Source organism: Ruditapes philippinarum, unplaced genomic scaffold, assembly GCF_026571515.1.
Source record: "Ruditapes philippinarum isolate M1 unplaced genomic scaffold, ASM2657151v2 ctg5654_1_1_1_1, whole genome shotgun sequence".
NCBI lineage: Eukaryota > Metazoa > Mollusca > Bivalvia > Venerida > Veneridae > Ruditapes > Ruditapes philippinarum.
In genome coordinates this window covers 17,690-45,486 of record NW_026851913.1, presented here as the reverse complement: position 1 = coordinate 45,486, position 27,797 = coordinate 17,690, and the positions used below count along the sequence as shown (strand labels likewise).

The window sequence follows — 27,797 nt, the reverse complement described above, 5'->3', positions numbered from 1 at the left end:
GTATCAATAAACAGAAATTAGTATAGATACAGTTGTTAAAAATGAATTGAACATGAAGAAAATCTTTTTAAATAGTCAAAGAAACGTAATAGTATGAATATATAAAACAGTTAAACTTTATACAGACTCACTCACTCTTATATACAATAAACACATTGACATTTTAATTCTCAAAGATTAAAAGCAAAATTATTTAAAGAGGTATACATTTTTTACATGAAATTTTAACAAACACTGAAAATATTCACTTACAGTAACAGAAATAGAATTAAAAGAAAGACTTTATGTCAGTTCAAATACTGTATTCCTACTAAACCAATGTACCACACATAATATCCTAATTGACTTGACCATCTTTCAACGTTTCCTAACCATAATTTTGCAGTGAAAATTAGGTGAATTTGCTAACTGAATAGCAAAGATTGCAGACCACAATCAGATGACACGGATGTACCAGCCTTAAAATATTGGTAAAAATGTGTTGCTTACGGCAGACAAAGGGTAAAGATTATATAATGATGACAAATGTACAAGTTCATTAATAAATTGTTAGTTATTTTTTTCTGATCACAATAAAAGAAGTTCATGTACATACAGAATCAACATATCCATGGCAACAGTTAGCCATTAAATAATCTCTATATATCCATTGACATATTCAATCTACATCAGAATTTTGAAATGAAAAAATCTTAAAGGACACGGATTGATTGTATGACAAAAAATATTTATCATGTTTCTTCAAAACGTAAAAATACCAGTGTCTTAAGCAAACAAAGTAATCTCCTTTAATTTCTTTTACAGAAACTACTATAACCATAATTTGATAATATTAAAATAGTTTTTTTCTATAAAAAGGATAGGTGTAGATATTACATGAGGTTTACAAAGTTTTCAAGGTTTACATTGCAATCTCAACATAACTTAAGTATAAACAAATCAGGTTATGTGCTGTGGTGAAAATATGTTGTTTTTTCTTTTGTTTCTTTTTTTGCTTCAAATGAAAAAAAAATCTTTAAATGTTTGATACATTCATCATTACGTACTGATACAGGATATATTTTTTCATCACTCATTTTACATTACTTTTTACACAAAAAGTAAAATGTCTCCAATTTACAAGTATTATATATCAAATGCATCTAATTTTTTCAAAATCTATTGCCTTTTCTGAAATGTAATGTCATATATATACAAATCCATCTTGTAACAAACTAGATCTACATGTACTTTCTTACTCAATAATTTATGGCTGTGACTAAAAAAAGGATTGGAGCACCACACTAAATACCGTATTCCGGTATTTACCGGACAAGGCGCTTGAATGATAAAATGCTAAAATCTTGTCTTTTTACCCAACGGAATGAACTTTTACAGGTTTAATTCATCTTTTCACACCGAATCAAGTACGATAATCAAGGAAAAAGGTAAAATTCGGCGAAAAAAACGATATTTGTCTATTTTGTGATCATGATTTCTGCAAGCGTCTAGAGGTACTGCTCCAATCCTGTATTGAGCTAAATCCATAATTTATTTACAAAACCTTTACAAAACTTTACAGCACAATTGAAAAAAGTTATATTTTACAAAACCTTTACAAAACTTTACTGCACAATTGAAAAAAGTTATATTTTATTTTTCAGTTATAGAGGCATGGATTTTTATAAATAAAATTGCTAGTAAATAGGGTCTCAGAAACATTTAAACCATATTTTGACTTTTCCTTAAATACTTGACACCAAAAGCACAATTATACATGTATATCAACATTCATTAATTGCAAATAAAAGAACCTTTCTAGATTGTTTTCACAATAAGATTGTTTACACATTTATCATATAAAAATAAAGAATAAAATGAAATCATGGTGACAAGATCTGACAAAACACATGAAAGAACAATTAAACCGAAAAAATACATATTCAAGACGAATTTCATTTCTTTCACAAATAATAACTACATGTCTAAATATAGATTGTTTTGACTACATATCTAAATATAGATTGTTTTGACTACATGTCTCAATATGGATTGTTTTGATGGGTTTATGATGTTTTTGACAATTGCAACTTAGGAAAAAAAAATTCTCGAAATGAAATAAATCATTTTATGCATTGAACACGCGATAACAGCAACATCAATTGCAATTTGCCTTTAGTTAGATTAACCTTCAATTTTTAATGGATAGTCATGCAGAGTTTTTATAGGCTAAGTTTAAAAATAAGCATCCTCTATGCATGACCTAAATTTAGAATGATTAATTTATGAGTCAGATCTGGAAATGCTGATAAATGGATCTTTGTACATTGTTACTGCACAAGTAATAAATATGAAGAAGAAAAAAATATAACAGTGGTCCGAAATTGTCCATCATTCCAGTGACTGTGAAAGTACTGTTCTGTTCTTGACTTCCCCGAAATTGTTGTCAAGGCATCTGATCAGATACTGATGAAATTTGGTACACTCTCAGGTTCGAGAACTGTGTATTGTTGGTTACAGGTCTTGTTTCTCTTTTGATCATCTAACTGCGTTCTGACCGAAATCTAAAAAAATGAAAACATGATATTTCAACATTAAAAAATATGTTGCTGCTTTCTGAGCAAGTTTAAATGTTATCCTCTTGAATTTCAAAAATGGACTTGTCCATTTAGTATCTTCGGAACAGTCCATTATCAAATTTAGATGTCAAGATTTGTTGAATGTACAACAGCTTTCAACATTATTTTCTACTGATGAAAAACTGTTCACTTTAATATCAAGCATTTTATTTCTTAATGAACCATTGTCTTTTTCTTGACAATCTAACATTCATTTTTCAACAATGATTATTAATATGGTATTTAAATATGATACATGTACATATTTTTTGCATTGCATGATTAATAACATTGAAATAAAAGTAACGATAAGTAAAACTGACTTTATTATATTCAAATAAGAAACACATATTTTTTTTTAACTCTGGTTAAAAATGAAGTAAATTAGCAAATACATGTATTATTTATTCTCAACTTAATAGTGAAATGCTACATTTGGACAAATCTTTATAAAAGGGAATCTACTGTTAATAGGCCAAAATTAATTGAATTACTATATGACTGATATGCACAGAACGCTTGCTTTAGACAATTTTTACTATATCAACCTTTAACATAATGGATTTGCCCAGCGGTAAATTTGGCACATCAATTCAAAGGTTAAGGGATTTCAATATCAAAATATAAAAATTAAGCTACAAACATCAAAACCAAAACTAAAACAAGGGAAATCTTATATGCAAAACCAGGATTTTTCAAATACAGAAAGGGGTTTAAGGCAGTTGAAATCATTCTTGGAAGTATGCATCTTTGCTAGTAATCAGCAAATATCAGGTATGATTACAAAGACACTTAAAGTTTCTAGTGAATACCTTCCAACAATAATGACATAAAATATTCATAAATAAAGTACCATCAGGTAGAGAAGAATAGTCATGCCATTACATGAACAATTTAGCTTATGACACAGTTAAACTCACTCGTCTACCACTTTCTGGCCTCTGTTTCAAAAATGCACTGAACTTCAAAGTCTCCAAGACTTCTAGTTCCCCGTTGGCTAAGGATTTTGGTAACAATCATCATATCCATGGTCGTCGGCTTGTCTGGCAACATTTTCAAAATATGATTCTCCTCAAGTGGAGTCTGAAAAATTTCAAAAAATAAAATTAGTCTAATTTAGGTCAAACAAATAACAAAGTCTTTCAGGGGAAAAAATTAAAAAAAAATACTCTCTAAGGAAAAATACTAATTTATAAATGAATATACAGGATTGTTTAACATTCCTGTTTTGACATTAGATTTTGTCAGCTTGTCAGTGAGTCCTTTTGTTTTTAAATGGTATGTACATTTTCACATAGCAAATCAGAAATGTCAAGTCTAAAAATTGCAGCATAAATATATAATTAAACACTGTACAAATGCATTCTTATAGATGCGTCTTCTGTCAATTTGACGCCACATTACAAACTGCTTGTCTCATTATATGCATGCCCGATCATCAGCTTATGTTTTCAAGGTATCCTGATCAGTTTTGTATCATTAGGAAATTTTTGTTACATCAATGATTCATTTTTCATTAAATAATACCAAAATGCAAGAAGCAGGCAAACTAGTTGAATTTAATATCCGTGCCTTTTTATAGGGAAACTTATATGTTTTCCTTCTAACTTTGTGTTTGATTAAAACCAAATCGCAAATTGTGAATATGTTCCAATGATTGACATTTATAATAATAAAGTTAGGCTAACCTTATCTTTTGGGGGCGTTCCTGTCAACAATGCTGGGTAGTTTGGCGGGAATGCGTACTCGTCATATTTTGGGAAGTTTGTTGAGGCGTGTGACACACTGCATGTAAATATGATTGATGTAAGAACTGTGTAAAGTTGGTCTTTTGATATAAAGTTGACATTCACTGTGTTACCTTGTAAATATAAAAATATTATCATAAATACGACTTTTGTATTGACCTTTGTTTTACGATTATTTTATCAGTACCTGTAATTATGCCCAAAAAGACACAATAATTTAAGTGTTTAATAGAACTTGCAGCTATAAGAAATAAAAATAAAATGCAAAAGTCATTCATGAGAGGTATGATTCTGTTACAATTTTTGACAATTATGTGCCTTGGTCAGTGACCACTTTTGGAGTTTAAAAGTAATTTATTAAATATGGAATGGAAAATTAGATTCCACTTTATAATTATTCAAACACTTCACAAAGTTGATACACAGGCAGTAACAGTAGCCACAGTAAATCTTAAAAAATGAATTAACAACCATTGTTATTGGAGTTTAACAATGACACATCCGAATTGTTTTGTTTTTGTTTGGTTTTTTTTTTGTTCTGAAAAAAAGTAGAGAGTAAATGTCCATTGACCTACCAGAATTTCGCAGCCCAGCCACCTTTTTCTCTTTATTTAACAAGCTCAGCTCCTCGGCCTTGCAACAAACACCAGTCATCTTTTCTACAGTATCTGAAATAAATCATAGAAAAATGTAAGATGATAAGAACAAGGACTGTTCATACCATGTGACTTTTAGGTACAATTATTTGCAACATCTTAAACTAGGGAAACAGTTGTCTGGAAGCTAAATCAAAAGAATATCACATTCGTTATTAAAATGACATAAGATATTAATTAACTTTACGAAAGAACAAGCATTCTAAATGCTCGCATTCTGGCATTTTTCTTGAAACTATTCATAGAATCTCATATCACATGACACGTTTTATGACATTCTATCTTTGATAAGAGTTATTGCCCTTACCATAGTATAAGTCTACATATTTCTTCACATAAGAGTTAATGGCATTGTATAACAAGAGTGCATCGTCACGGAAATGGTTACCCGGCAACACTAAATACAATAAAGACATCTGCACAAAAGTATAGTGTGCATTATGCTCTAAAGCTCGAACTTCATGATATATCGTTAGATACCTAATGGTTAAGGTAGCTGCCTCGCAACTTAGTAACTGAGTTTAAGCTATTATCATGTACTCGGGTCACGACCAAGATTTCTCATATGACACCATTACTGGCTTGCTGCAGGAAGTCCGGGCATGATCATTATCAATATAATTTACATAAACTTGTTTCACGATCACGCTTAAATATATATACATGTGTATGTTTAAACTAAAAGATTAAATAATAAAGTCATCATATTATGATTTTTATTACAATCATATGCAATAAAGTAATATTATGACCATAAATGTGTACATGATAAGAAAACAAGTAAAAATTAAAAAAACTTGACAGTATGCCATTATTGTTTTCAATTTTAAACCTACAGTGTGTTTAATGATATGTGATACACTTTTAATCAAATGTTTCGTTTATGTTAGAATGTCAGTAATAAAGAAAGATGTACCATATTAAAGGGAAATGCTATCAATATATAAAAGTCCATTTCTTTCCTTATTAAACCCACCAATAATATTTTTAGCTACGCTTGAAAACAGGGCCCGTTTATAGCATATACTCAAAATGACGTCCATTATGGTGTCGCACCATCTCCACACCTTTCATGAAGTTTGCATCACATTATTGCACATGTCACCATATCAAATAAAAAATCAATAATCTGCATGATCGACGGGAATTTCCATACATTTTTCAGAAATGACGTTAAATTAACAGTTGAAAAAGAGAGTGGCAGTTTTTTTGTAGTTGTTTTTTTTTTTTTTCAATTAAGGTTGTTGTTTTGTATTTGTATAGTAACATTTTTTAATATCAATTATTGGTCAGTCATAAAAAGTCAATTCTTTGGAATAAAACACAATTCAACTTCATTTGACAGCAAAAAATGAGTAAATGTCACTTATACCAACCCATCGTTTTTTTAAGATCCTCTGGCATAGTTCCTTCAACATCCATTCGCCAAGAATCAAGCTTACAAAAGATGTAGAAGTGTCATTCAATTAAATGCAATAATAATCTTGAAAATAAACATACTTTGACATAATTACAAAAAAAATGTCTTTTAAATTTACAATAATTGATGAAAATAGTTTACAATAAATTACAAAAAAAAATGTCAGTGAACTGTAACAAATGTTTTATTTATATACTTGACAATATTAATTAAAAACAAGGTAAACATACATGTATTCACACAACTATTTAACTGTCATAAGTTACCAAAATTTTAAAATGTTTGACAAGTTTGGCTATGCTGTTTAATGACTACATTCAAAGTTTCATCCTGAACATCCATATATAGGAACTTGAAAAATCAAATACAGGTAAATAACATTCTTACAGCAGTACATGCACAATTAACTGATTTATTGTTGCATTATTATTAACCAATGATGCAAACGTTATATATCATTAAGAAAGTATAAAAAAAGTAATTATTTCACTATCAATATTTATCACATCAGGGGAGAGTATTAGAATCATATTCTGGAACCAAAATATTATCTTAATCTGAACTAATATTCACTTCTACTGAATTGTGCTACAATCCGATACTAGAACTTACTAATCTTGATCAATTCAATGGTAATTACCCTGACCAAATTGCATTCTTTTCGTTAATGTTTAAACTAAATTTGATAACTCTTCAGTTATAAAACATTAGAAGAGGTTTCAGATTACAGAACATTTACAGCTTTAACATCATTTGTTATGCATCAATTAAGCTCAAATTATTGTGATACTTACAGAATTATATTCCCCTTTATGTTGGTACAACTGGATTGCCATCAGACTGTTCATACGAACACATATGACTGAAAATATAAAAGATAAAAAACATGACTAAAATTGCAAAAAAAACAACAACAAATAATTAAACAATACACAAATGACCGAAATAGTAAAACAATGATCAAATGACTGAAATAAGAAAACAATGAACAAATGACTGAAATAATAAAACATTAAACACATGACTGAAATAAACAATGAAGACATAAATGGAAAATACATCCAACTGAAAATAATGATAAAACCAAAGAACACATGACTGAAAATATGATAAGAGCAAAGAACACTTGAACATAATTATGATATAGAATGGCTAATATACGATAATGTACTATATAAAAAATGCATCTAGAGTGAATAATCTGATAACGTTGTTTATATATTTTAACCAATAAATATTTAATAAGTTGAAGGTATTGGTGAATTAAGTAAATGCTCATAAGTCGACTTTTTAACATGTGGACAATGTAACTTTTGATTCAATCTACAAAACCATATTAGGTTAACAGGATAAACATATTTTATTGATGTCACCATTGAAAAATTAGCACTTGTGTAACTGTATAAGGTTAACAGGATAAACATATTTTACTGATGTCACTATAGAATAATCAGCACTTGTGATCAGCAATATAACAATATGTGGGAAATTTCCTTTTAAAAAAAATCAAACTACAACCCGTGATCAAAACAACAGGCTTCAAAATCACGAACTCTTTTTGGCGGTTTTCCAGCTTATCTTGAGCAGGAAAACCTCAGGTGCCCCTTTGTGAATTTGGCACAAACGTTCACCTGAGTAGAACGACCAACATTCTGTAGACTATCTTGATAACTTGCTCACATGAAATATTTCGAAGATGCTGGCATGGATGTCATCGTCAATTACTTTATTCAATTTGGCTAAACATATTCAAAGTCAAGTAATTATTAAGCGATGCAATACAAATTGCAGAAAGTTATGATACATTACAATTATGCACATTTGAACAAATGAATTCAGTAGTTGCATCGCTAAGTATAGAAATGTATTTATAGAAAGTTACCAAAATTGTTACAATTCATTATTGATATGTATTTATTCCATAATGCCATGAACAATAATATGTAGATAAACAAGTGTTACACGAGTCATTTTAACATGGAAATACATGTACTTAAAACATTTAATCCAGTTTCAATTTGTTTTATATCGCATTGTTAAATAAACGTTTAATTGTTTAAATATTTATGTCTACCATCTTTTAGCTAGTTTCAAGACAAGTACCAAACCCTTGATAATATATAGCAATGTTTTACATTATGAAAACAAATTACATGCAATAACTTTCTTGACATAAATAAAAGCAGCTTTCTAATTTACAAAAAAATAGTTTTCAGTATTTCACTGTTGAAGTTGCTGACCATTTATTCTTTGTTCAATAGTATTTAGACGCACAGTTGTAATATTATCTTTATTCAATATATTTTTATGCAAATCTTAATCTGACAACACATTTTTAACATTTTAACAGGGTATTTGATACTGGGTATTTGATAAAGTGTTGTTTGTATCTTTTAATATGTAAGAGAGAGAGAGAGGTAGAGAGGTAGAGAGAGAGAGAGAGAGAGAGAGAGAGAGAGAGAGAGAGGGAGAGGGAGAGAGAGAGGGAGAGAGAGAGAGAGAGAGAGAGAGAGAGAGAGAGAGAGAGAGAGAGAGGGGTGTTCATTCATTCTTCTTTATAAGTACTTTTAAACCAATTATGCACCAGAAATGCTTTTATATCTATTTTACAATTGTTATTTTTATTTCTGATGTCCTGTTTCAGTTTTGAAAAATGTAACTCATTGGCAACTTACATGAGTTATCTGTTGCTTGTGTTGGTTTTATGCAATAAATACATTTAATAATATAGTGATTTTAAAGTGATTTAACGTTTAATGGAAGTCATTCAGACTTTGCTTCTTTAATCTTATGATACATAAGTCGTATTCAATTTATTTTCATTAGCTGATAAGCATTTGGAATGCTTTAAAACCCCATTATTTAAACAAACGTTATTAAATTCGTGTTTTACCTTTCCAAAAAATGAAAGTTTGCTCACTTTAAGACTTAACTTGTCTGATATTTTGCAGAACTGATAATAGAAATCGTCCGAATTGACTTGCTGATGTTGTAACAAAAGAAAAACGGTAGACAACATATACAGATAATCATCCAAGTGACAAGCTAACATACCCAAATCTTTTATAGATAAACCTTTAAAGTCCAAACATGCCTAACAAATGATTTAATTTTTATTTTTCAAAAACTTATTTGTATCTTGGTACAGTTTCATAACAAATACCCATGTTTTATGGATGAATATTCTTTTCACATTTTGCCTTGTTGACGATTTATATAATTATAGTGAATAAGAATTTTGTTTGGAATTCAAAAATACTTCTTTAGTTTTTACTACACATTATTGGACTTCAGTGCTACTTTCCTCAGCTGTTAAACATCAAACAGAATTTAAATCTAGTTTTAAAACATTATTTAACACACGTTTGACATTTCTAAAGAATTTAATAATTATGGACTTCTGAGACATAATGTGTCTTTTATATAACTGGTAATACGCTCCCTTCGCATCTTACTGAATACACCCCCGTTACTTCAGACCCGTAAATAATATATTATTGCAAATTTACCATTTTGGTGGCTTTATTAGGTCATTTGATAGAAAGGTTTAATACAAAACAATTTTAAGTAAAGTACAAATGAACACGCATTGTTTACATTACGATGCGTCAAATTCAGGCATGTGACAATTCGTTACAAGTAAGCTAGTCACTGATTGGCTGAAGTGTAGACACGGATTTTCCTGTCTGAAAAAAAGAAAGATCGGCCTGAACCTACAATTTCAGCACAGGTAGGAAAGTGAGCGATAGTGAAACATTCGACCGATGCGCAAGAGAGTAAACTGGTAAGTGTTGGCAACTATAGGCGTGTTTGAGGAAGTTCAATATAATTTCGTCATTTTAATGTTTACCAAATTCAATATCTAGTTAATCATATAAATATATATTATTAAACTACTTAACATGTAACATAACTAGTTAGACAATCATTGTGAAAATTAAATGTTTTGCTTGCGAAAGAAATATGTCACCATACAAATATCTGATAAAAAAGTGATCCATCGGAATCATTTAAACAGCAAAATTACATGAAAATTGCAGACTCGGTTTTATTGAGTCTGTACATAAGAGATAATGAAAAAGTGCAACACCCCTCATTCCTCCTTGCACCAGCTTGAGCGATACTAATTCTAAATACTTATAAGTTCTGGGCTCAGTGATCCCGAAGGACCAGAAAAATATTTATAGAAACCTTTATTCTATTTCACATTTTAGTTCGTCTCTGATCAAATAACAATTAAATCATACCGTTGTCATCTTGCAACAAAGATTCTCATATTAATATGTCAATTGATTTCTTTTTGTTTTTCTTATCTTTTAGAAATCTGACCAACTGCGTATCTTATAAAAAAATTCATATCATTTAACTCGTGGAGTAAAAGGAGAAAATAATATAAATGTATATATGTATATAGTTTCAAAGAAAATGAATAATGAAAAGCACCTGATAATAATAAAGCTTATTATAGACTAACCAATTGGAATGATTCACACAGGAACAATAATTCCATTATGAATATACAAGAGAGTTTCTACGGCAAACTCGCATTGGCTCTTCTTTTTCATAACCAGCAGAGATGACTCTCAGAATGGAGCAGATTTATACCGTGATTGCTGCCTGTGCTATAACTAGTATAAATGGAGGTAAAGGAATTTTAAACGTTTATAAAATCACATGGTAATAGCAACTTATTAAATTAAAGATAACAGACATTATTTTTTGCTCTTCTGTAGATTTCTAGCAAGTACATGATTCTTAAGATTAGTGTAAAGTAATATCTATAATATTATACATAACGCATGCATGCGTTTAAATATATAAAATTCAATAAATCGTAAAAATATATAATAAAGTTATTTATAATGCTTTTCCGTAAGTTAATGAAATATTAATTGCTCATTTTTCAGTACAGCTAGGAAATATTTATTAGATCTACGAACCTTTCAATAGATAGACGGAATGAAATATTTATTTTTCAATGTACTCCTTACATTTACATTATTGAAATTTTTCGTGATAAACACAGTGAATACATCCCTGGTATCGGTTTTTGCGGTGACCGAGAAAGTGTATCTAGGCGAGCCTTAGCGAGCCAATATTCACTTTCGTAGCGAACATGATAAGCCTTTTTCATCCCGACAACAACCATGCATTCTATTAATCCTGCTTTTATCTAGTTTAATCATGTTGTTGTTTAAAAAGCTTCATTTTTACTTTTTCCCCAATAAAGCAGCGTCTGCATACATGTTTTTAATAGAGATAAGTTTATCCGGCAAGGTTTATCTAGCTAATAATATAGACAATATAATAATCATAATCATGATAATTAGGAAATCAAAGAAAAATTGAAGCATCATATTTTTTATCATTGCAGATGCATATTTATATTTGATAAAGTTGTTACTTTTACTTATTAAATGTTTACAGAAGAATGCATTGACGCCCCATCATACAGTGGTACTCTGAACGTGACACTGGGTGGTTATAAATGCCAGCGCTGGGACAGTCAACAGCCTCACCAACACACAAGGGACGTTTTCAATCACTTCCCGAATGACGCATCCGTAAAAGATGCTCATAACTATTGTAGAGACGCTGATGGAAGTTGTAAGTCCACACGAACGATCATTACGTTAATTGTATCTTTTTATATAATTTTTTTAAAATTTAGAACATTTATGTTTTTACAATATAAAGTTTTCAGTATTTGTTCAGAAATGATTGTAAAATAGAAGCAAGAAAGCGGACAAAAATAACAATGTTTACTGCATTGTTGGGTCAGCATATAATGGGCACATTTTCCATAAGAATTTCGAATCGTAATACATAAAATATGTAAATGTATCGTCTGGATATTCTACTAAAATATTGGTTTATAAAAGAGTTCTCAGTAATTTAGTATAAGCATTTATATGATAATTAATGATACGACTATGAAAATTGTTTGGCGGCATCAAGTGGTTTATGAAAGAAGTTAATGTATCATCATGTACATTTTGAATGGCGGGAAGAGGGTGTGTGTGACTTAATTAAGAGAACGATTGGGACAAACACAATTACAAAGAAGAGATAAGAGATTTCATTAAGACACAAACATAAGTCTATAGCCATAAACAATAATGATGTGTATACATACATATAAACATATTAACAAACGCATAAAACATCTAAATACGAGAAAAGTAATATTACATATATAATATCACTGTTATGAAATAAATATAAGGACTATAATAATTAGTGTTTGAAATTAGTTGGAATAAAATACCAGTTGTTTATTAAGCTAAAGTTGCATAGTAATAAATCTAGATACTATTTTATAACAATCTGTTGTGAGTTATTCATTAACATTTTAAATTTGTGTACATTTGGCCAACGGCAGTAGTATTTGGGTAAATATTGTCTTCATTCGGACAAGCAAGTAAAAAAATGATATTCCGTTTCCGCTACATTCATATTGCATTTTAAACAAAAGCGTTGATTTCTTTCAATATTTCTAAATCTTCCTTCTACAATCATAAATTTATCAGCAGAACATCTAAAACGTGAAAGGGCTTTTCTAAATTTACTATTTATAATACAAGCCACGTACTTTTCCCTTCCAAATGTGCTTTTAATTAAACTATACGTATCAAGTTTACTAGAATTATAAATTTCAGAAAACCATTGTTGATAATATTGATCTTATATTCGTTGGATAATAGACTTAAGAAAAACAGAATGGGGTTATCAGATAAATACGAAAAGCCTAAGTTGTAAGTGTCACGTGCCCAGGGTAGAATTATAACTAGAACTCCTGGCGTAGGTTCGTCAATTTAATTGTAATTTGTACGAAGGAAAAACATCTTAAACATAAATACATGATTATAATACAAGTTTATTAAACATACATAAAATAAAAATAAATAACTTTATAATAAGATATTTCCATAAATTCGTTCAGCTTATCTAATAGAATTGATATATTAAGGAGACTTGGTATATCTATACTCGTAAGAGGATAAAGATAAAGTCAAAGTGAACTGAAGAAGGAAAGTTCATGGTAATTTGGAAGAAAGGAAATGTTAAAAACCAATGTAAAACTTTCACTCAAATCTCTTTCATACAACGTACAACACGATTGGACCAACCAAAACGGTAAACCACCTAGCACGAGATACAGACATAGTTGAATTGTTTCGGCCGCTTCCATGAATTTCCGCAAAAGATCGTACGTTACGAACCCATCCGATACAATACAATACAATTACGATAATAAACACCACGGAGTTAAACGATAATCGACGTGCGCGGACAATAAGAGTTCTTTTCCCGCGACTAAATGACGAACAGTGCACGCCAAAATGAACAATTAACATAACAAATAAAACGACCCGTGACAGAAAAGACATTTTACATCATTGGTCTATTTATTTATAAACCGATTGTTATTATCTGTCATCATCACAAGTTTATACAAAATTGAATCTTGATTCTTAGCAATTCTAAAACCAGAACTTTACAATACTGATCTTACGTAAAACAAGAAGGGGAACCCTACCTAATTCATCATATACGGTAGTATTACATGTTTGTTGTCTAACACCTCAAAATTGCTTCATAAACTTTTTATGCACTCGCTCAATATCTGGTGAATATGAAAGCCTTATATTTTAGACCCATAGTTAAGAATAGGCATTATCATAGAATCAAACAGTTTAAAATTTTTTAACATTCAATGAAAAGTTATCAAAAAGAGAGTTGAGTGCATATAAAGCCATGAAGGCTTGCTGAGATAAACATGTTTGTGCCTGATTAAAGATACCGTTTGAGGAATTGTTACACTCAAGTATACAAAGTTTTTTTTACAATATTAAGAATTTTATTATCATAAAGAAAAAATATCATATTTATTTACATATCATTAAAACCGACTTGTCGGTCCCACTTTTGACATTATAAATGTAGTTTGTCTTATAATTTTTTTAATCCTTCTTTGTAAAGAGAACAACACAGTATCATCAGCAAACAATAAAAGAATAATTTTAATTCTTCAATAAAAAGAAAATATTTATTGCCATCGTGTAAAAGGTCATACATATCATTAATGAACAATATAAACAACAGATGAGATAATGGTTTTCCCTGTTTAATGCCTGTGTTAAAAATCGAAATATTAACTTTAATAAGGAGCCATTTACTCTTACACGTGTTTTAACATTTTCATACATGACTTTTAACATATTTACAATTCTAGAAGACGCTCCTTGTTTTACTAACATAAACCATATACCATTTCTATAAACAACACCAAAAGCTTTACGAAAATCGATAAATACACAATATAATATTTTATTTTCATTTCTTATTACTTTATTTTTAATTGACTTAAGAGCAAAAATACAGTCTTTTGTGCTTTTATCTTTACGGAAACCAAAAAAGTTCCCTAAAACGACAAATTGACGGCTAAAAGACCTAGTTGAGTTGAGAGTATTTACGAATACCTCTTTCTCAGACTTCAAAAAACCCTCTCCATATATGGAGTTACTAGGTGTTACGTACAAATAGCATAACTATATATCAGTCTGTAATTCAAAGAACCTTCTACTTAGTTAAATTCATATACGTAACTCCACTAGTATCTGTTTCTATCACTGAGATACCCTCTTTAAATTGTTTTCGGTAAAAAAAAGACAAATTCCTTCATGACCTACCTTTTGGACTTCAAACTTTCAAGCCTTGGTACTGTAACGCCTTCAAATTCATCTATTTGGTACATCTCATTATCTTTTTGCCAAGTTTCGCAAAGGAAAATAATGTCAAAGTTGAAGATTTTCGTCCCTAATACAATGTTTAAGGCCCTCAATGTACAAGGCTCTACTTTGTGTCTTTTTGTACGTGATGTTTTATCACAAAGAATAGTTTTCTAAATAATTTGGCCGTATAGTGGAATTAGCAATAAACAAGTCAAATGAACAACAAGAAGCTTTTTCATGTCTTTTGTTCAAACTATATATTTAATTGTGTGAATGAATATACATCTATAACATATATAGAACCTATGTTATCTATTAAGGATTACGTTTAAAGCGGCACGCCTACAGATTCATGCTAATTTTCATTAAAATGTGTTTATACGTATTATTCAGTGAAATAACCAAAAGGAAGCAATTTACACTGGCACTTTTCACCCAAGTGAATTACTAAAAGAGGACAAAATATGCGAAAATATATCCTTTACTGCGTTAGTAAATACTGAAAATCGGTCATTAATCGCACATAGCATGTAAATTATTACTAGAACTTTGAATCTTTACACTTTTACTAAAATCTTAGTACATTTTCCCAGGTTTGATTTTATTGAAATATTGTCGCTCATCTGGAGGCGTGCAGCTTTAATTTATATTACTGAAGCTTATTGAAATATTTGCCCTACGATATTTGCAATAAGCATAAATAACATTTTAGACCTATAACTGACTCCTTCAAGCTACTGTTTTCAATTTTATGTCAGAATTTTGTTTTTTCAAATATTTAACTTCACACTGTATATGCTCAATATTTGTTTGGCATGGTGCAAACAGAAAGTGTGTCGTATTGGTTACTCAAGAATTTTGGCTTCTCTTTGATACCGTTTTTTTCCGACTCCATGCTATTCAATCGTGATGTAGGGTCCCTTATTGATCTTTGAATGCTATTTAACTTGTTTAACCTTTGATCAACTTTGTCAAGCCTTTGCGGAATACATAAAAGAATGTCTTAATGTTGACTACTTTGTGTTTATGGAATGTTTGTCCCGGCTGCAGGGGTAAATCGATGTGCTGGTTTGGGTTGCTTTCGCCGTCTTGTTCTTTGATTGTCTCTTCCTGCCAGTGTCCATTTCGTTAGGAGTGATGTCTTTGCGTTTTCTGCCCTTGAGAAGAAACTAAATAGCACCATCTTATTTCACACTTTGTAATCCACAATAGTTGAAATTGTTTATTAAAATATATCCATTTTGACTGTTAAATTAAATTTTTATTATCCGATTTACTGAGAGGAAAAACTTACATAATTTATTCGTTACTGATTGCACCATCATTGTTTGTAAGTCATGTGAATCAAACTTTTCAGATGAACTTTGGTGTTATACAACAGACACGGAAATAAGATGGGAAAGTTGTGTTAGTCAAAGCGATATTTGCAGCGTAAGTTTCATCCATTTCATATAAATCATGACTCTTAAGCAATAACACACTGGGATTAAAGGGTCTGCTGTAGTATTTCTTGACTTTATTTCAGAACAATGAATTTTATTATAGCATCAAGTTTTTACTGAAGATAAAATCATTTATTGACAGACAAGATTTTAAGTTAGTCCTAAAGTTGGATTTATGTCCTAGGACTTGGGATAAACTTAAGACTTATCATGAAAAGCAGCCCTGTTTTCGAAACGTCTACCATATTTCTGTGGGTAGAGCAATAGAACTTTGCAAAAACATGTCCTTTCAGACATTTTGTTATTGTTATTATTGTCACTGAGTTTACCTTTTAAATGCATATACATGATCATTTCTGTATGTAAGTACTTTTACCTCTTGTTACCATAACAGCCGTTAGAATATCGCAGGGATCCGTCGTTTAAAATGAACATATTGGGGCTGAAAGTGAGGTTTATTGCGAAAAGTCGTTTTTCTAGTATTTCTTTAAAGGTTATGCTGAAAGAAAAAGGCTTAAACTACCTATCATGTACTGTATTCCAAAATTATATTAATATTTATATATAAAGCCCCCTTCATTACTAATTCAACATCTTATCTACTGGTAATCTTTCTATTTTATTGACTTCTTGTTTTACTGTCATCAAGACACATGTCATAAGATAATGTCAAACATTTTATGAACATACGGGCAAAAATCTTTTTTTGGTCTGATAAAAAATCATCTGAAATTTTAGATAAGTTTAAAGTTAAGAATCATCAAGCTTCATATGTAAGTACTTACGATTTCTCTATACCCTACATGCAACATTGCCATATAATCTTTTCAATGATAAACTATTATCTTTAATTAAAAAAAACATTTGCAAGAGAAAAGGTCACGTTTCACGTATCTTTACCAATGGTATCATTAAACACTATACAATCTTGACCTGTGATGAAGTTTGTAGAGCACTTTTGTTTTTATTAGATGACTTTTATGTCAGGTTTATGTACAGATTCAATCAAACCAAGTCTGCAATTCTTATGTAATTTTGTTGTGATTAATGCTTCCGAGGGATCACTTTGTTTCCAGAATTTGGTAATACAGTTTTCAAACAGATAATATGCATTCCAATGGGAACTAATTTTGCACCCCTGATAGCTGATTTATCTCTTTACTGCTATGAGAGAGATTTTATGCTAAGTCTTTCCCCTACTTCACATCAGGAAATTATACATGCATTTAACAACACTTCCCGCTCCCTAAATGATATCCTAAACATGAATAATCCTTATTTAGATCAGCTGGTTTCTAGAATATATCCAAGTGAACTTAGAATAGAATAAAACTAACTCTTCAGACGTTATTACATCTTTTTAGATTTAAACATTTCTATCACTAACAATACTATAGTAACTAAAATATACGATAAAAGATATTATTTTGATTTTAATATTGTTAACTATCCATATCTAGATGGATATGTACCTCATGCTACATCATATGGGGTGTATATTTCACAATTAATTATATTTGCTAGGGCGTGCAGTCGTGTTGATGAATTAAATGAACGCAATTTATTTTAGAAATAACATAGGCCTGAGAGGTGTTTATCGGCTAATCGGCTGCGGCCTTCGTGGCCAATTCTTACGCATCAAAACTCCAAACCGGTGTTAAATAGCCGAGATACACCCGTCAGGCCGATTTTATTTTTCTAACACGATACAATAAGGAAGATCATTAATGTTATTTTTTCAAGCGGAAACAACTTTCGGTGCCGAATTTCGTATAATGCTGTTCGATTTTCGCACCATACAGTTGCGAAGATATAGAATTATTAAACAAAAGAAATAATAAGAAAAACGTTATTTTATCAAGTTTTCAACAATAAAAACTGACGTTGTATTTTACATCAGTGCTCCATTTATCATTCTTGTATGCATGAAATAACGTCAGCTTGCTTATGAATGAGTTGTTTACTTAGGATGACGTCATTACGCTGCTTACGAATTGGTGCTGTTTTGTCAAAAAAATTATTAACTGATATGAATCAGATATGTGGCGTTAGTGCATTTGTGATATTATTTCGGTATTGTATGAAAAGAAAACATTAAACAAACTGAAAATATAAATGAAAATGCTTTTTACTGTTGCTTTAAAATGCTTTGTAAACTATACAATCGAGGGTGAAAAAATAACAGCGCATATACAAGTAGTTCCTAACCAGTGTTTATTGGCAGTTTAACAGCAGTTTTTTTCCTTCTTTGTCTATAGTGACAAAATCACGAGAGTGTTAGATTTATTACTAATAAACTTAATAAACAAGGTTATCGCTATCATAAAGTGCGTAAATATATAAGTTTTACCATCGTAATTCGGACTTAGTTTTTTTTAATCTAGCTGTTATTTAAAAACTCTTTTTCGACTAGGTGTTACCAAACCTGATTTCTATGGAGATGTGGTTTACAAACTTCGTAGGATCATGGTTCATAGTCATTTTTTGTCGTCTTCAGTAAAATTATTAAACGGTTTATTAAAAGAGGTTAGGACATAATTATTTTAAGGTATACCGCATGCTTGGTGGTCAACCCTTTTACAGTTGGACGCTACGATTTCCTCTATTAATTACTTCTGACAGACTAAGTGAGAGACTCTATGATAGTCAGTTCTTAAAGCCCTTTGCTACTGAATTGTCTTAATGTTCTTCGAGCTTCGTCAGGCCCTTGTAGATGATCTTCTTGTTGCTCTGCCTTCCTTTAAGACATCGAGTACTTTAGAAATGGTCATTAGGCGATACTTTATTCTACATATTTACACAATCTTTTATGTGTATTATTTATTTCGTCTGATGTAACCATAACATTTGAAAGAATTTCACTTGTGGGCTTTAATTTTATTTACAATTTTGTGTCATTCATAAACATATTTGGGGCTGAGAGTGAAGCTTGTCGCGCCTAAACCCGGTTTAAACACCCCAGTGGTTAAACCAACACTGACCGTTCCAGGGCGATACACTCTGTGTTCCTTCAAGCGTATTTCATGTCTGTATTACCACTTGTTTTTGAATGTTTACATGTTTTATGATGTCTGCCTTGTTGAAATGTCGTTTACGGTATGTATTTTCTACCCCCTCCCATTTTTACCCCCTCCATTTTCACCCTTACAACCCATATTCCTTCAATTCCCATATGGGCCTGTTTTAGTTTATATTACTTCACACATTACATGTCCCTCTCCTTTCGCCGCCCTTATGTCCACTGAAGGTTGTTGTTGAATGTCTTCTGGTTGCCCTACTTGGGTGTGTCGGGGACTACGTCCTGTGAACGTTGCCTTTAACTTAACGATCTTTATTCTTGTTTTTATGCACAATTAACTCCCCAACAGTACTTATACTCGCGATCGTTCCAAGGCGGCGCACCTCTGTATTCCTCAGATGTTTGACGCGACAACAGCTGGGAAGGCTGTATGACAGACAATACAAAAATAAACTTAAATTTGGTTATTTGATTCCTACATTTATAAAGTCGCCCCGTACATTCAATCAGAGATGTTATTTTTCTGATCCTTCAAGATCGTTCAGCACGACATTATTGCTGTGCTTTGCGCTTGTGGTAATTTAGTTTTTTCTATTCGTCTATTTTCTTGTTGGGTGGTTCCAGTATTTCTCACTTGAATACTGTTGAATCACCCTTAGGATATGTGGCCTGCTTTGTAAATATTTCTTTTGAAGTCTTATCTGTCATATAATCTAAGACGAGCATATAGACAAATTAGAATTTCCTTCTAGTTATAATATGGTGGGTTTTTCATGCAAAAGTCATATCTTTTTTGATACAGTTTTGGCGATGGGGTTAAGGTCTTCCGCATATATTTGTCAAAGGGTTACTCACGCCTCTGCTTTCATGATGTGAAATGTTGGTTTATCTTGTTTAAATTATTTGGATGATTTTGCAGGGGTAGCTACGTTTGCATTCAAATTTTACGTAAACTTTTTATTAGAAGTGGAATTGAGGAGGCTGTTTATCAAGCTTGTGCTCCTTCTCAGGTTATGATATTTTAGGTGTTTTATTTGACAATCGTTCATGACTATGCAGGTTACAGAAGAGAGGCTTAAAGAGTGTAAGGATTTAGTTTCTTCATGGTTGAACCGAGAGACTGCATCTTTAAAAGAAATACAGAAATTGCGTAGCAAATTAAATTTTGTCGGAGCATGTGTTAGATCTAGTCGTGTTTTCATTAATCGTATTTTGAATTGGTTAAAAGAGTGTTATGATACTCAGATGTTTTCAATATTCCCTTAGAAGTGAAAAATGGCTTTTATGGTGGAGTGAATTTCCGACCATTTATAATGGAATTTCCTTAATTGATTACGGATAGTGGTTACAGTGACTGTGCTTTTTGTTCTGATAGTTGTTTGACTGGTTTGTTCTAATTTGTTTCATACTCCATTTCCAAGATTTATTTTGGATCAGTTATTGGCGTTTATTGTTAAGAGTTGTTGACTGTTTTAGTTGCATTGAAACTTTGGGGTCCTGATTTACACGGGAAAAAAGTGGTGATTTTTGTGATAACTTGGCCGTTTGTATTGTTATCAATATAGGTAAAGCTAGAATTTCATTTTTACAACATTGTTTGGGAGAGATTTGTTTCATAGCCTCGGTATATGAGTTTCAGTTAAAGGCTACTCATCTTGCTGGTACTGATAATCGTATTGCTGATTGCTTGAGCAAATGACATTTAAATCCTTAGTAAAAAGCACATATTTTTTGACTGTCTTTCAACCTTTTCTTCTTTGACAGATGTAAAGGTTCCTGTAGATCATTTTAAATTTCTACATGATTGGTAACTTCTTGTTTCAAAATCAGTGCTTAAGGTTTTGAAGCAAGAGCTTAGAAATTCTAACACTTCAGAACTGAATTGGTCTGATAAGGCTAACATTTTATCAACAATGTTCGAGACAGTATAATTTTAATAGCTCTGATTTTCCTATTTACAGATGTTCAAGTTCACATTTTGTCGGATTCCATCGCCAAGTATGTAGATGGAATTTGGCATTCAAAAGGCCATGCTTTTGGTTCGCTTGACTTCTAAGATTCCACGGGATCATTCTTTAGTGAAATTATTTTTTAATATTTTACATGTTGGTACTAATGATATAAACTCTAATATTAAATTGTCTGTAGATCAAATGATCAGTAATTTCAACATTTGATCATATTTCACCTTCCAACATTGTTTTCTCCACCATTTTGCCTAGGCCTGTCGATTATTATCGAACAAGTGTCAAAATCTAATTAGTTCACCAAAGGTTAGAGGCTTAGTGTAAGGAACGTAAATGTCATTTGTTCATTCATACCGTCCCTTTTTCATGGAGGCAAGCCAATTTCTGATTCTTTTGCAGTCAGAGATGGTGGGTTACATTTAATTTTGAAGGAATCCGTTTCGTGCCCGTAATTTCTTCTTTCACACTGTTTCACATTTACTTAATGGTAAATGGGTATGTAAACAAGGTTATATTTTTTTGACAAAAACTGGTGCAGATTTATTTTTTATGCAGAAATATTTTATATGTATGGATAGGCATTTTTCTGTGTTTGTTGAATTGATCAATAGCTACCTTTGCCTTTAGGGGTAATTTTTTGTAATATTGTGTATATAGAGTTTGTTGATATGATATGTAGTTTGTGACTTCTTTTATGTGATTCTTTTGAATATTGTTATATTAGTCAGTTGGGTAAATTGATGTGCAGGTTAGGGCTTGAAGGAGTTATATTATTCCTTTAGTCTTTTATATATTCTGATGGTGGAAGTATCAGAATTTCACCTAGGGTTTCCCCTTTAAAGGAGGTATTGATTTATCATTTAATGATTAACGTGTCGTTGCCCTGTCCTTTTTATGTTTGGGGTCCGCCTGGGCTCCTTGCCATTGGTTCTTGTTGCTGGGTCATATGGGGGTTGCGTTCATTGAACGCCGCCTTTCCTTGTTGATCTTGTTTTTCATATTTTGTACTTCTTGAAGGGCTTCTAGGCAAGTGGTAATGGTTACTGATTGTTACCCTTCTTTTTGTTTGAGTTTTTGTTTGTCTGATATTGATATCACAATGTATATTTCAATGTACTTATTATATAGGAGTCACCCGGTGGTCAGTCGGTCGGTCGGTTGGTTGGTCGGGCGGTCGGTCCAGACGTCCGTTGCATTTCCTTGTCCGGAGCATAACTTGAAGACAAATGGTTGGAATTCAATATAACTACATACAATGGTCAAGCACATTGAGAGGAAGTGCAGTGCACAAAAACCATAACTCTATCTTGACTAATAACAGAGTTATTGCCCTTTGTTACTTTTCCTTGTCCGGGGCATAACTTAAAAACAACTGGTTGGAATTCAAAACAACTTCATACAAATGTCAAACATAATAAGGAGAAGTGCAGTGCACAAGAACCATAACTCTATCTAAAATAATTACAGAGTTATTGCCCTTTGTTACTTTTCCATTGATTTTTTTGTCCGGACCATAACTTGAAGACCAATGTTGGAATTCAATATAACTACATACAATGGTCAAGCACATTGAGAGAAAGTGCAGTGCATAAGAACCATAACTCTATCTTGACTAATTACAGAGGTATTGCCCTTGTTACTTTTCCTTGTCCGGGGCATAACTTGAAAACTACTGGTTGGAATTCAAAACAACTTCATACAATTGTCAAACACAATAAGGGAAAGTGAAGTGCACAAGAACCATAACTCTATCTAAAGTAATTACAGAGTTATTGCCCTTTATTACTTTTCCATTGCCTTTTTGGTCCGGACCATAACTTGAACACTAATGGTTGGAATTCAATATGACCTCATACAATGGTCAAGCACATTGAGAGGAAGTGCAGTGAACAAGAACCATAACTCCATCTTGACTAATTTCAGAGTTATTGCCCTTTGTTACTTTTCCTTGTCCAGGGTTTAACTTGAAAACTACTGTTTGGAATTCAATACAACTTCATATAGTTTTCAAGGACATTAAAAGGAAGTACAGTGCACAAGAGCCATAACTCCATTTTGACAAAATACAGAGTTACTGCCCTTTGATACTTTTCCTTGTCAGGGGCATAACTTCAAACGTACTGGTTGGAATTCAAAACAACTTCATACAATGGTCAAGCACAATAAGAGGAAGTGCAGTGCACAATAACTATTACTCTATCTTCAGTATTTATAGAGTTATTACCCATTGTTCCTTTTCTTTGTCTTTCTGGACTTATTGCAGAGTAATTCAATTAAACTTCGTCAATGGCCAACCACATTGAAAGGAAATGCAACATTGAAAGGAAATGCAACATAAAAGAACAACAACTATCTTTAATTGCCCACAACCATAACTCTATATTTCAATTTTTTTACAAGGTATTCTGTTACTAGCAACATCCTCATTTCCGAAGCAGTCTTGTGAGGGTATTAATCACATTTAGTGATAGTTCTAGTTGTACAGTGCTTTAGTTGCCTTTTTTCTGTTTGTCTTTTTCTATAAATTGAAACTACACAGCCTTCAAAAGTTCCATATAACGGTGAAGGGATTCTGAAGGCTTGTTGGTTTAATGTTTGTAGGTATATTTGTTTATATTTATGTATAGATGTTCTTATGTTTGTATATGTTTCGCTTTTAGTTATCGTTTTGCTTACAGTTTACTATTTTTTGGCTTGTAGTTGGCGGATTTGTTGTATTTCATACTAGTTGTTTAAGCAGTTGTAGGTCACTGTAACAATATTCTTTAATAGGATTTGATACATCGGGTGGCTTTCTGTTAAATACAGATAATGGAATTATCTTATCTAGTTGAGTTTAATAAGATATTCATTGAGTGAATTAATTATTATCATGCTTTTGTGTTTTGTGTTTCCAGGAACGGATTCGAGAGTGTTTCAATTAGCTTATAGCTTCCATCACAATCGAATTAAAATAAATTTGTATAAACTAAAATAGTTCGGCACTTCCATATATGGTAGCATATTTGTCAATAACATAATACGGAAATTTTTATCCTTCGTATTTGCGCTTCAATATTTGCGTTCATTTAATTTTACCCATGATATATGGTGCTGTAACCGTCAAAGATATTTCTTTTTTTTTTAAATAAATATGAAATATAAATATGAAAGTGGGTGGAGTCAAAACTCATATTTATTTTAAGGCACTTCTTCCGCCTTTTTGTTTGAAAAATCCGATAAATACAAAACAGCTTTTTGTTGAATTTTGTTTTGAAAAACCATCTAGAATGATAGAAAATTTTCTAACAAAGAAAATAAATGCGAACACCAATATCTTTAATTACAGGAACATGAAATTCTATAAATATTAATGATAATATCCAAAATAAACCCCCTATACAGTATAAATAAACACTTATTTATACTCAATAGGGGGTTTATTTTGATATTTTCGTTAATCTTGATAGAATTTCAAGTTGCTGTGCTTTAAATCAGTCATTAAAGCTGTACAGACGTTTAAAGAATTGTTTACGTGACGTCACAATGTAACGCTAAATATAGCAGGCAAGACAAGACAACAATTACATTACTGCGCGCTGTACAATTTCAGTTGCGTAGCAAACAAGGGGGTTCGTTACCATTTTTCTTCAATAATGAAATTAGATTTAAAGGTTATTTTTTCGTTTTCTGTGAAATTTGTTATATATTCTCACTCAACATGATAAAATGCCACATATTTTCACGAGCCAGGATGGCATTTTACCATATTTCACTCAAACGAAAAAATATCCTCTAAGTATTTTAGGGAGAAAATTTATGGGTATATAATAATTACGTTCTCGCGAGAAATCATTATTTCACCGCTGCTCGTAGATAAAAATAAGGCCTCAGAGAGCTACTACAACATAATGTTCCGTATTTATACATACATGTACATATGCACTTGTTTTATTTTTTCTTGCATAGCAGACTGGCGTTTCCGCGAGTTTTACCCATGCAGGAAATTTCATCTGGTATGGGAGGTGCCAAATAAGTTGCGCGCCATACAACAACGTCATTGTATTGCACTTTATGAATAAAACGCGTTAAAATGGAACGGAAATGGCGTGAAACTAAACTTACAATAGACCATCAGATCTACAGAACACACTGTTCTAGTGTGAACAAGATGTTAAAACAAGCTCGTGTAGAATACTATACAAGTAAAATAGAGTCTTGTGGCAATGATCATAAAAGTCTATCTAAAGTTACCAAAGGTCTACTTGGAGATACAAATGAAGTGATAAAACCATTTGATTCATCTTCAGAGCGCCTTGCCCAGAAATTCAATGACTTCTTTATCGGAAAGATTGAAACAATAAGGAATAACATACGTTCTCAAACACAATCGGTACCGGATAATGTAGATATGGAATCTGAATATACGGGTGTCAAATATACAGTGTTTGCTCGAACCACAGAGCAAGAAGTGAAAGCATTGATTAAAACATAAGCCACCAAATCCTGTGAGTTAGATCCCATTCCAACATGGCTATTAAAAGAATGCCTAGATGAACTAACACCAGTGATAACCAGTTTTATAAACGTGTCCTTGGATGCTGCTTATGTACCAAAAATGTTCAAACACTCACGAATAAGACCACTTCTAAAGAAACCAAATTTAGATCCTAACGAACTGAAAAACTATAGGCCTGTGTTTAACTTGCCATTCCTGTCTAAAATCTTGGAAAAGGTCGTTGACGTACGACTTGAGAGCCATCTGAAGACAAATAATCTACACGAGGTCAACCAATCAGCTTATCGCAAGTTCCATTCGCCCGAGACTGCATTGTTAAAAGTTCAAAATGACATTCTACGGTCTTTGGATAATAACAATGTGACTATTCTCGTGATGCTTGATTTGTCTGCTGCTTTTGATACAATTGATCATGGAACGCTCCTTCGCCGCCTTAAACGACACTTTGGAATTACAGGCAAGCCCCTCGCATGGATGACGTCATACCTGACCGACCGATACCAGACTGTATGCATAAACAACAAACTATCACAGCCAGTCCACACGGAGTACAGTGTACCTCAAGGGTCTGTCCTGGGACCCAAGAGCTATGTGATGTATACGAAACCTGTCGGAGAAATCTGCTGTAAACATGATCTAAACAACCATTTCTTCGCAGATTACTCTATCTATCCTTCAAACCAGTGACTAATATTTCAATTCAAGAGAATATAAACCGTATTGAAAGATGTCTTGAAGATATTGTAAGTTGGATGAATGCCAACATGCTGAAGCTAAACGGCGATAAAACAGAGTTGATCATCTTCTCATCTGAACATAACGCGCAACCTGTTTCAGATGTTACAGTAACAGTCGACGGTTCAAAAATAAGCCAATCATCTAGTGTGCGCAATCTTGGTGCATTTCTTGACTCGATCATGAGGATGGAACAACATGTAAATAATGTCTGTAGGAACTGTTATGCACAGTTAAGACAAATCGGTCACATCAGACCCTATCTTACTGTTAAAGCAACCAAATCTCTAGTAAATTCACTTGTTACTTCTAGGTTAGACTACTGTAATGTACTGTTATATGGAGTCTCTAAGCAGTCAATGACCAAGTTACAACATGTTCAAAATACAGCAGCTAGAATTGTGACCAAAACACTCAAATATGACCACATAACACCTATCTTACGTGAACTTCACTGGCTTCCGGTAGAGTATCGGGTCGAATATAAAATTTTGACTTATACATATAAATCCCTCATCGATCAATCACCAGCCTATATAAAAGACATGATAGACGTGTACATCCCAGTCAGAAATCTGAGGTCCCAGAATAACTCAATGACATTAGTTGTGCCTAAATCTCGGACAGTACGATATGTTGACAGGTGCTTCCAGACAGCCGCAGCGAAATTATGGAACGCGTTACCACCTGACATTAGAGACTGTAATACCTTGCCATGTTTTAAGAGAGCTCTCAAAACACATTATTTCATAAAGTTCTATGGACGTTAGTTCATAAATCATGTACTACTTTTGCTATATTATCAATGTTAATTTTAATTGTGCCTTGATTTTAAACTAAATGTGTCTGTATTTCTTACCATCCTTTACTGGTTTTAGATTATCATTATTGTTTAATAGGTTTACTTAATTTATGTTGTACATTATGTCTTATATATATGATTATGTTTTATCGGATTTATGTAAAGCACTCTTGAACAT

General features: G+C 31.8%; 2 protein-coding genes across 2 annotated transcripts; one reads left to right on the top strand and one right to left on the bottom strand.

Moving 5' to 3' along the window:
* Positions 1-3,521: 3,521 nt before the first annotated feature.
* Positions 3,522-5,417, bottom strand: LOC132742505 (allene oxide synthase-lipoxygenase protein-like). The gene is made up of 4 exons (XM_060730945.1): positions 5,309-5,417; positions 4,921-5,013; positions 4,286-4,458; positions 3,522-3,680 (listed from the first exon to the last, which is right to left on the bottom strand). The coding sequence occupies exons 1-4, from the start codon at positions 5,415-5,417 to the stop codon at positions 3,522-3,524; spliced, it is 534 nt and encodes a 177-aa protein (XP_060586928.1).
* Positions 5,418-10,997: 5,580 nt separating this feature from the next.
* Positions 10,998-21,316, top strand: LOC132742495 (hepatocyte growth factor-like). Its single transcript, XM_060730938.1, has 3 exons — positions 10,998-11,064; positions 11,849-12,028; positions 21,183-21,316. The coding sequence occupies exons 1-3, from the start codon at positions 10,998-11,000 to the stop codon at positions 21,314-21,316; spliced, it is 381 nt and encodes a 126-aa protein (XP_060586921.1).
* The last annotated feature ends 6,481 nt before the right edge of the window (positions 21,317-27,797 follow it).

Excerpts from the sequence above, each read along its gene's own strand:
- LOC132742505 (XM_060730945.1), bottom strand. The coding sequence starts at position 5,417 with ATGTCTTTATTGTATTTAGTGTTGCCGGGTAACCATTTCCGTGACGAT. Across the intron at positions 5,014-5,308 it reads ATATGTAGACTTATACTATG|ATACTGTAGAAAAGATGACT; the intron begins GTAAGGGCAATA and ends GATTTATTTCAG. Across the intron at positions 3,681-4,285 it reads GAACGCCCCCAAAAGATAAG|ACTCCACTTGAGGAGAATCA; the intron begins GTTAGCCTAACT and ends GAAATTTTTCAG.
- LOC132742495 (XM_060730938.1), top strand. The coding sequence starts at position 10,998 with ATGACTCTCAGAATGGAGCAGATTTATACCGTGATTGCTGCCTGTGCT. Across the intron at positions 11,065-11,848 it reads TATAACTAGTATAAATGGAG|AAGAATGCATTGACGCCCCA; the intron begins GTAAAGGAATTT and ends AAATGTTTACAG. Across the intron at positions 12,029-21,182 it reads TAGAGACGCTGATGGAAGTT|GTAAAGCTAGAATTTCATTT; the intron begins GTAAGTCCACAC and ends TTATCAATATAG.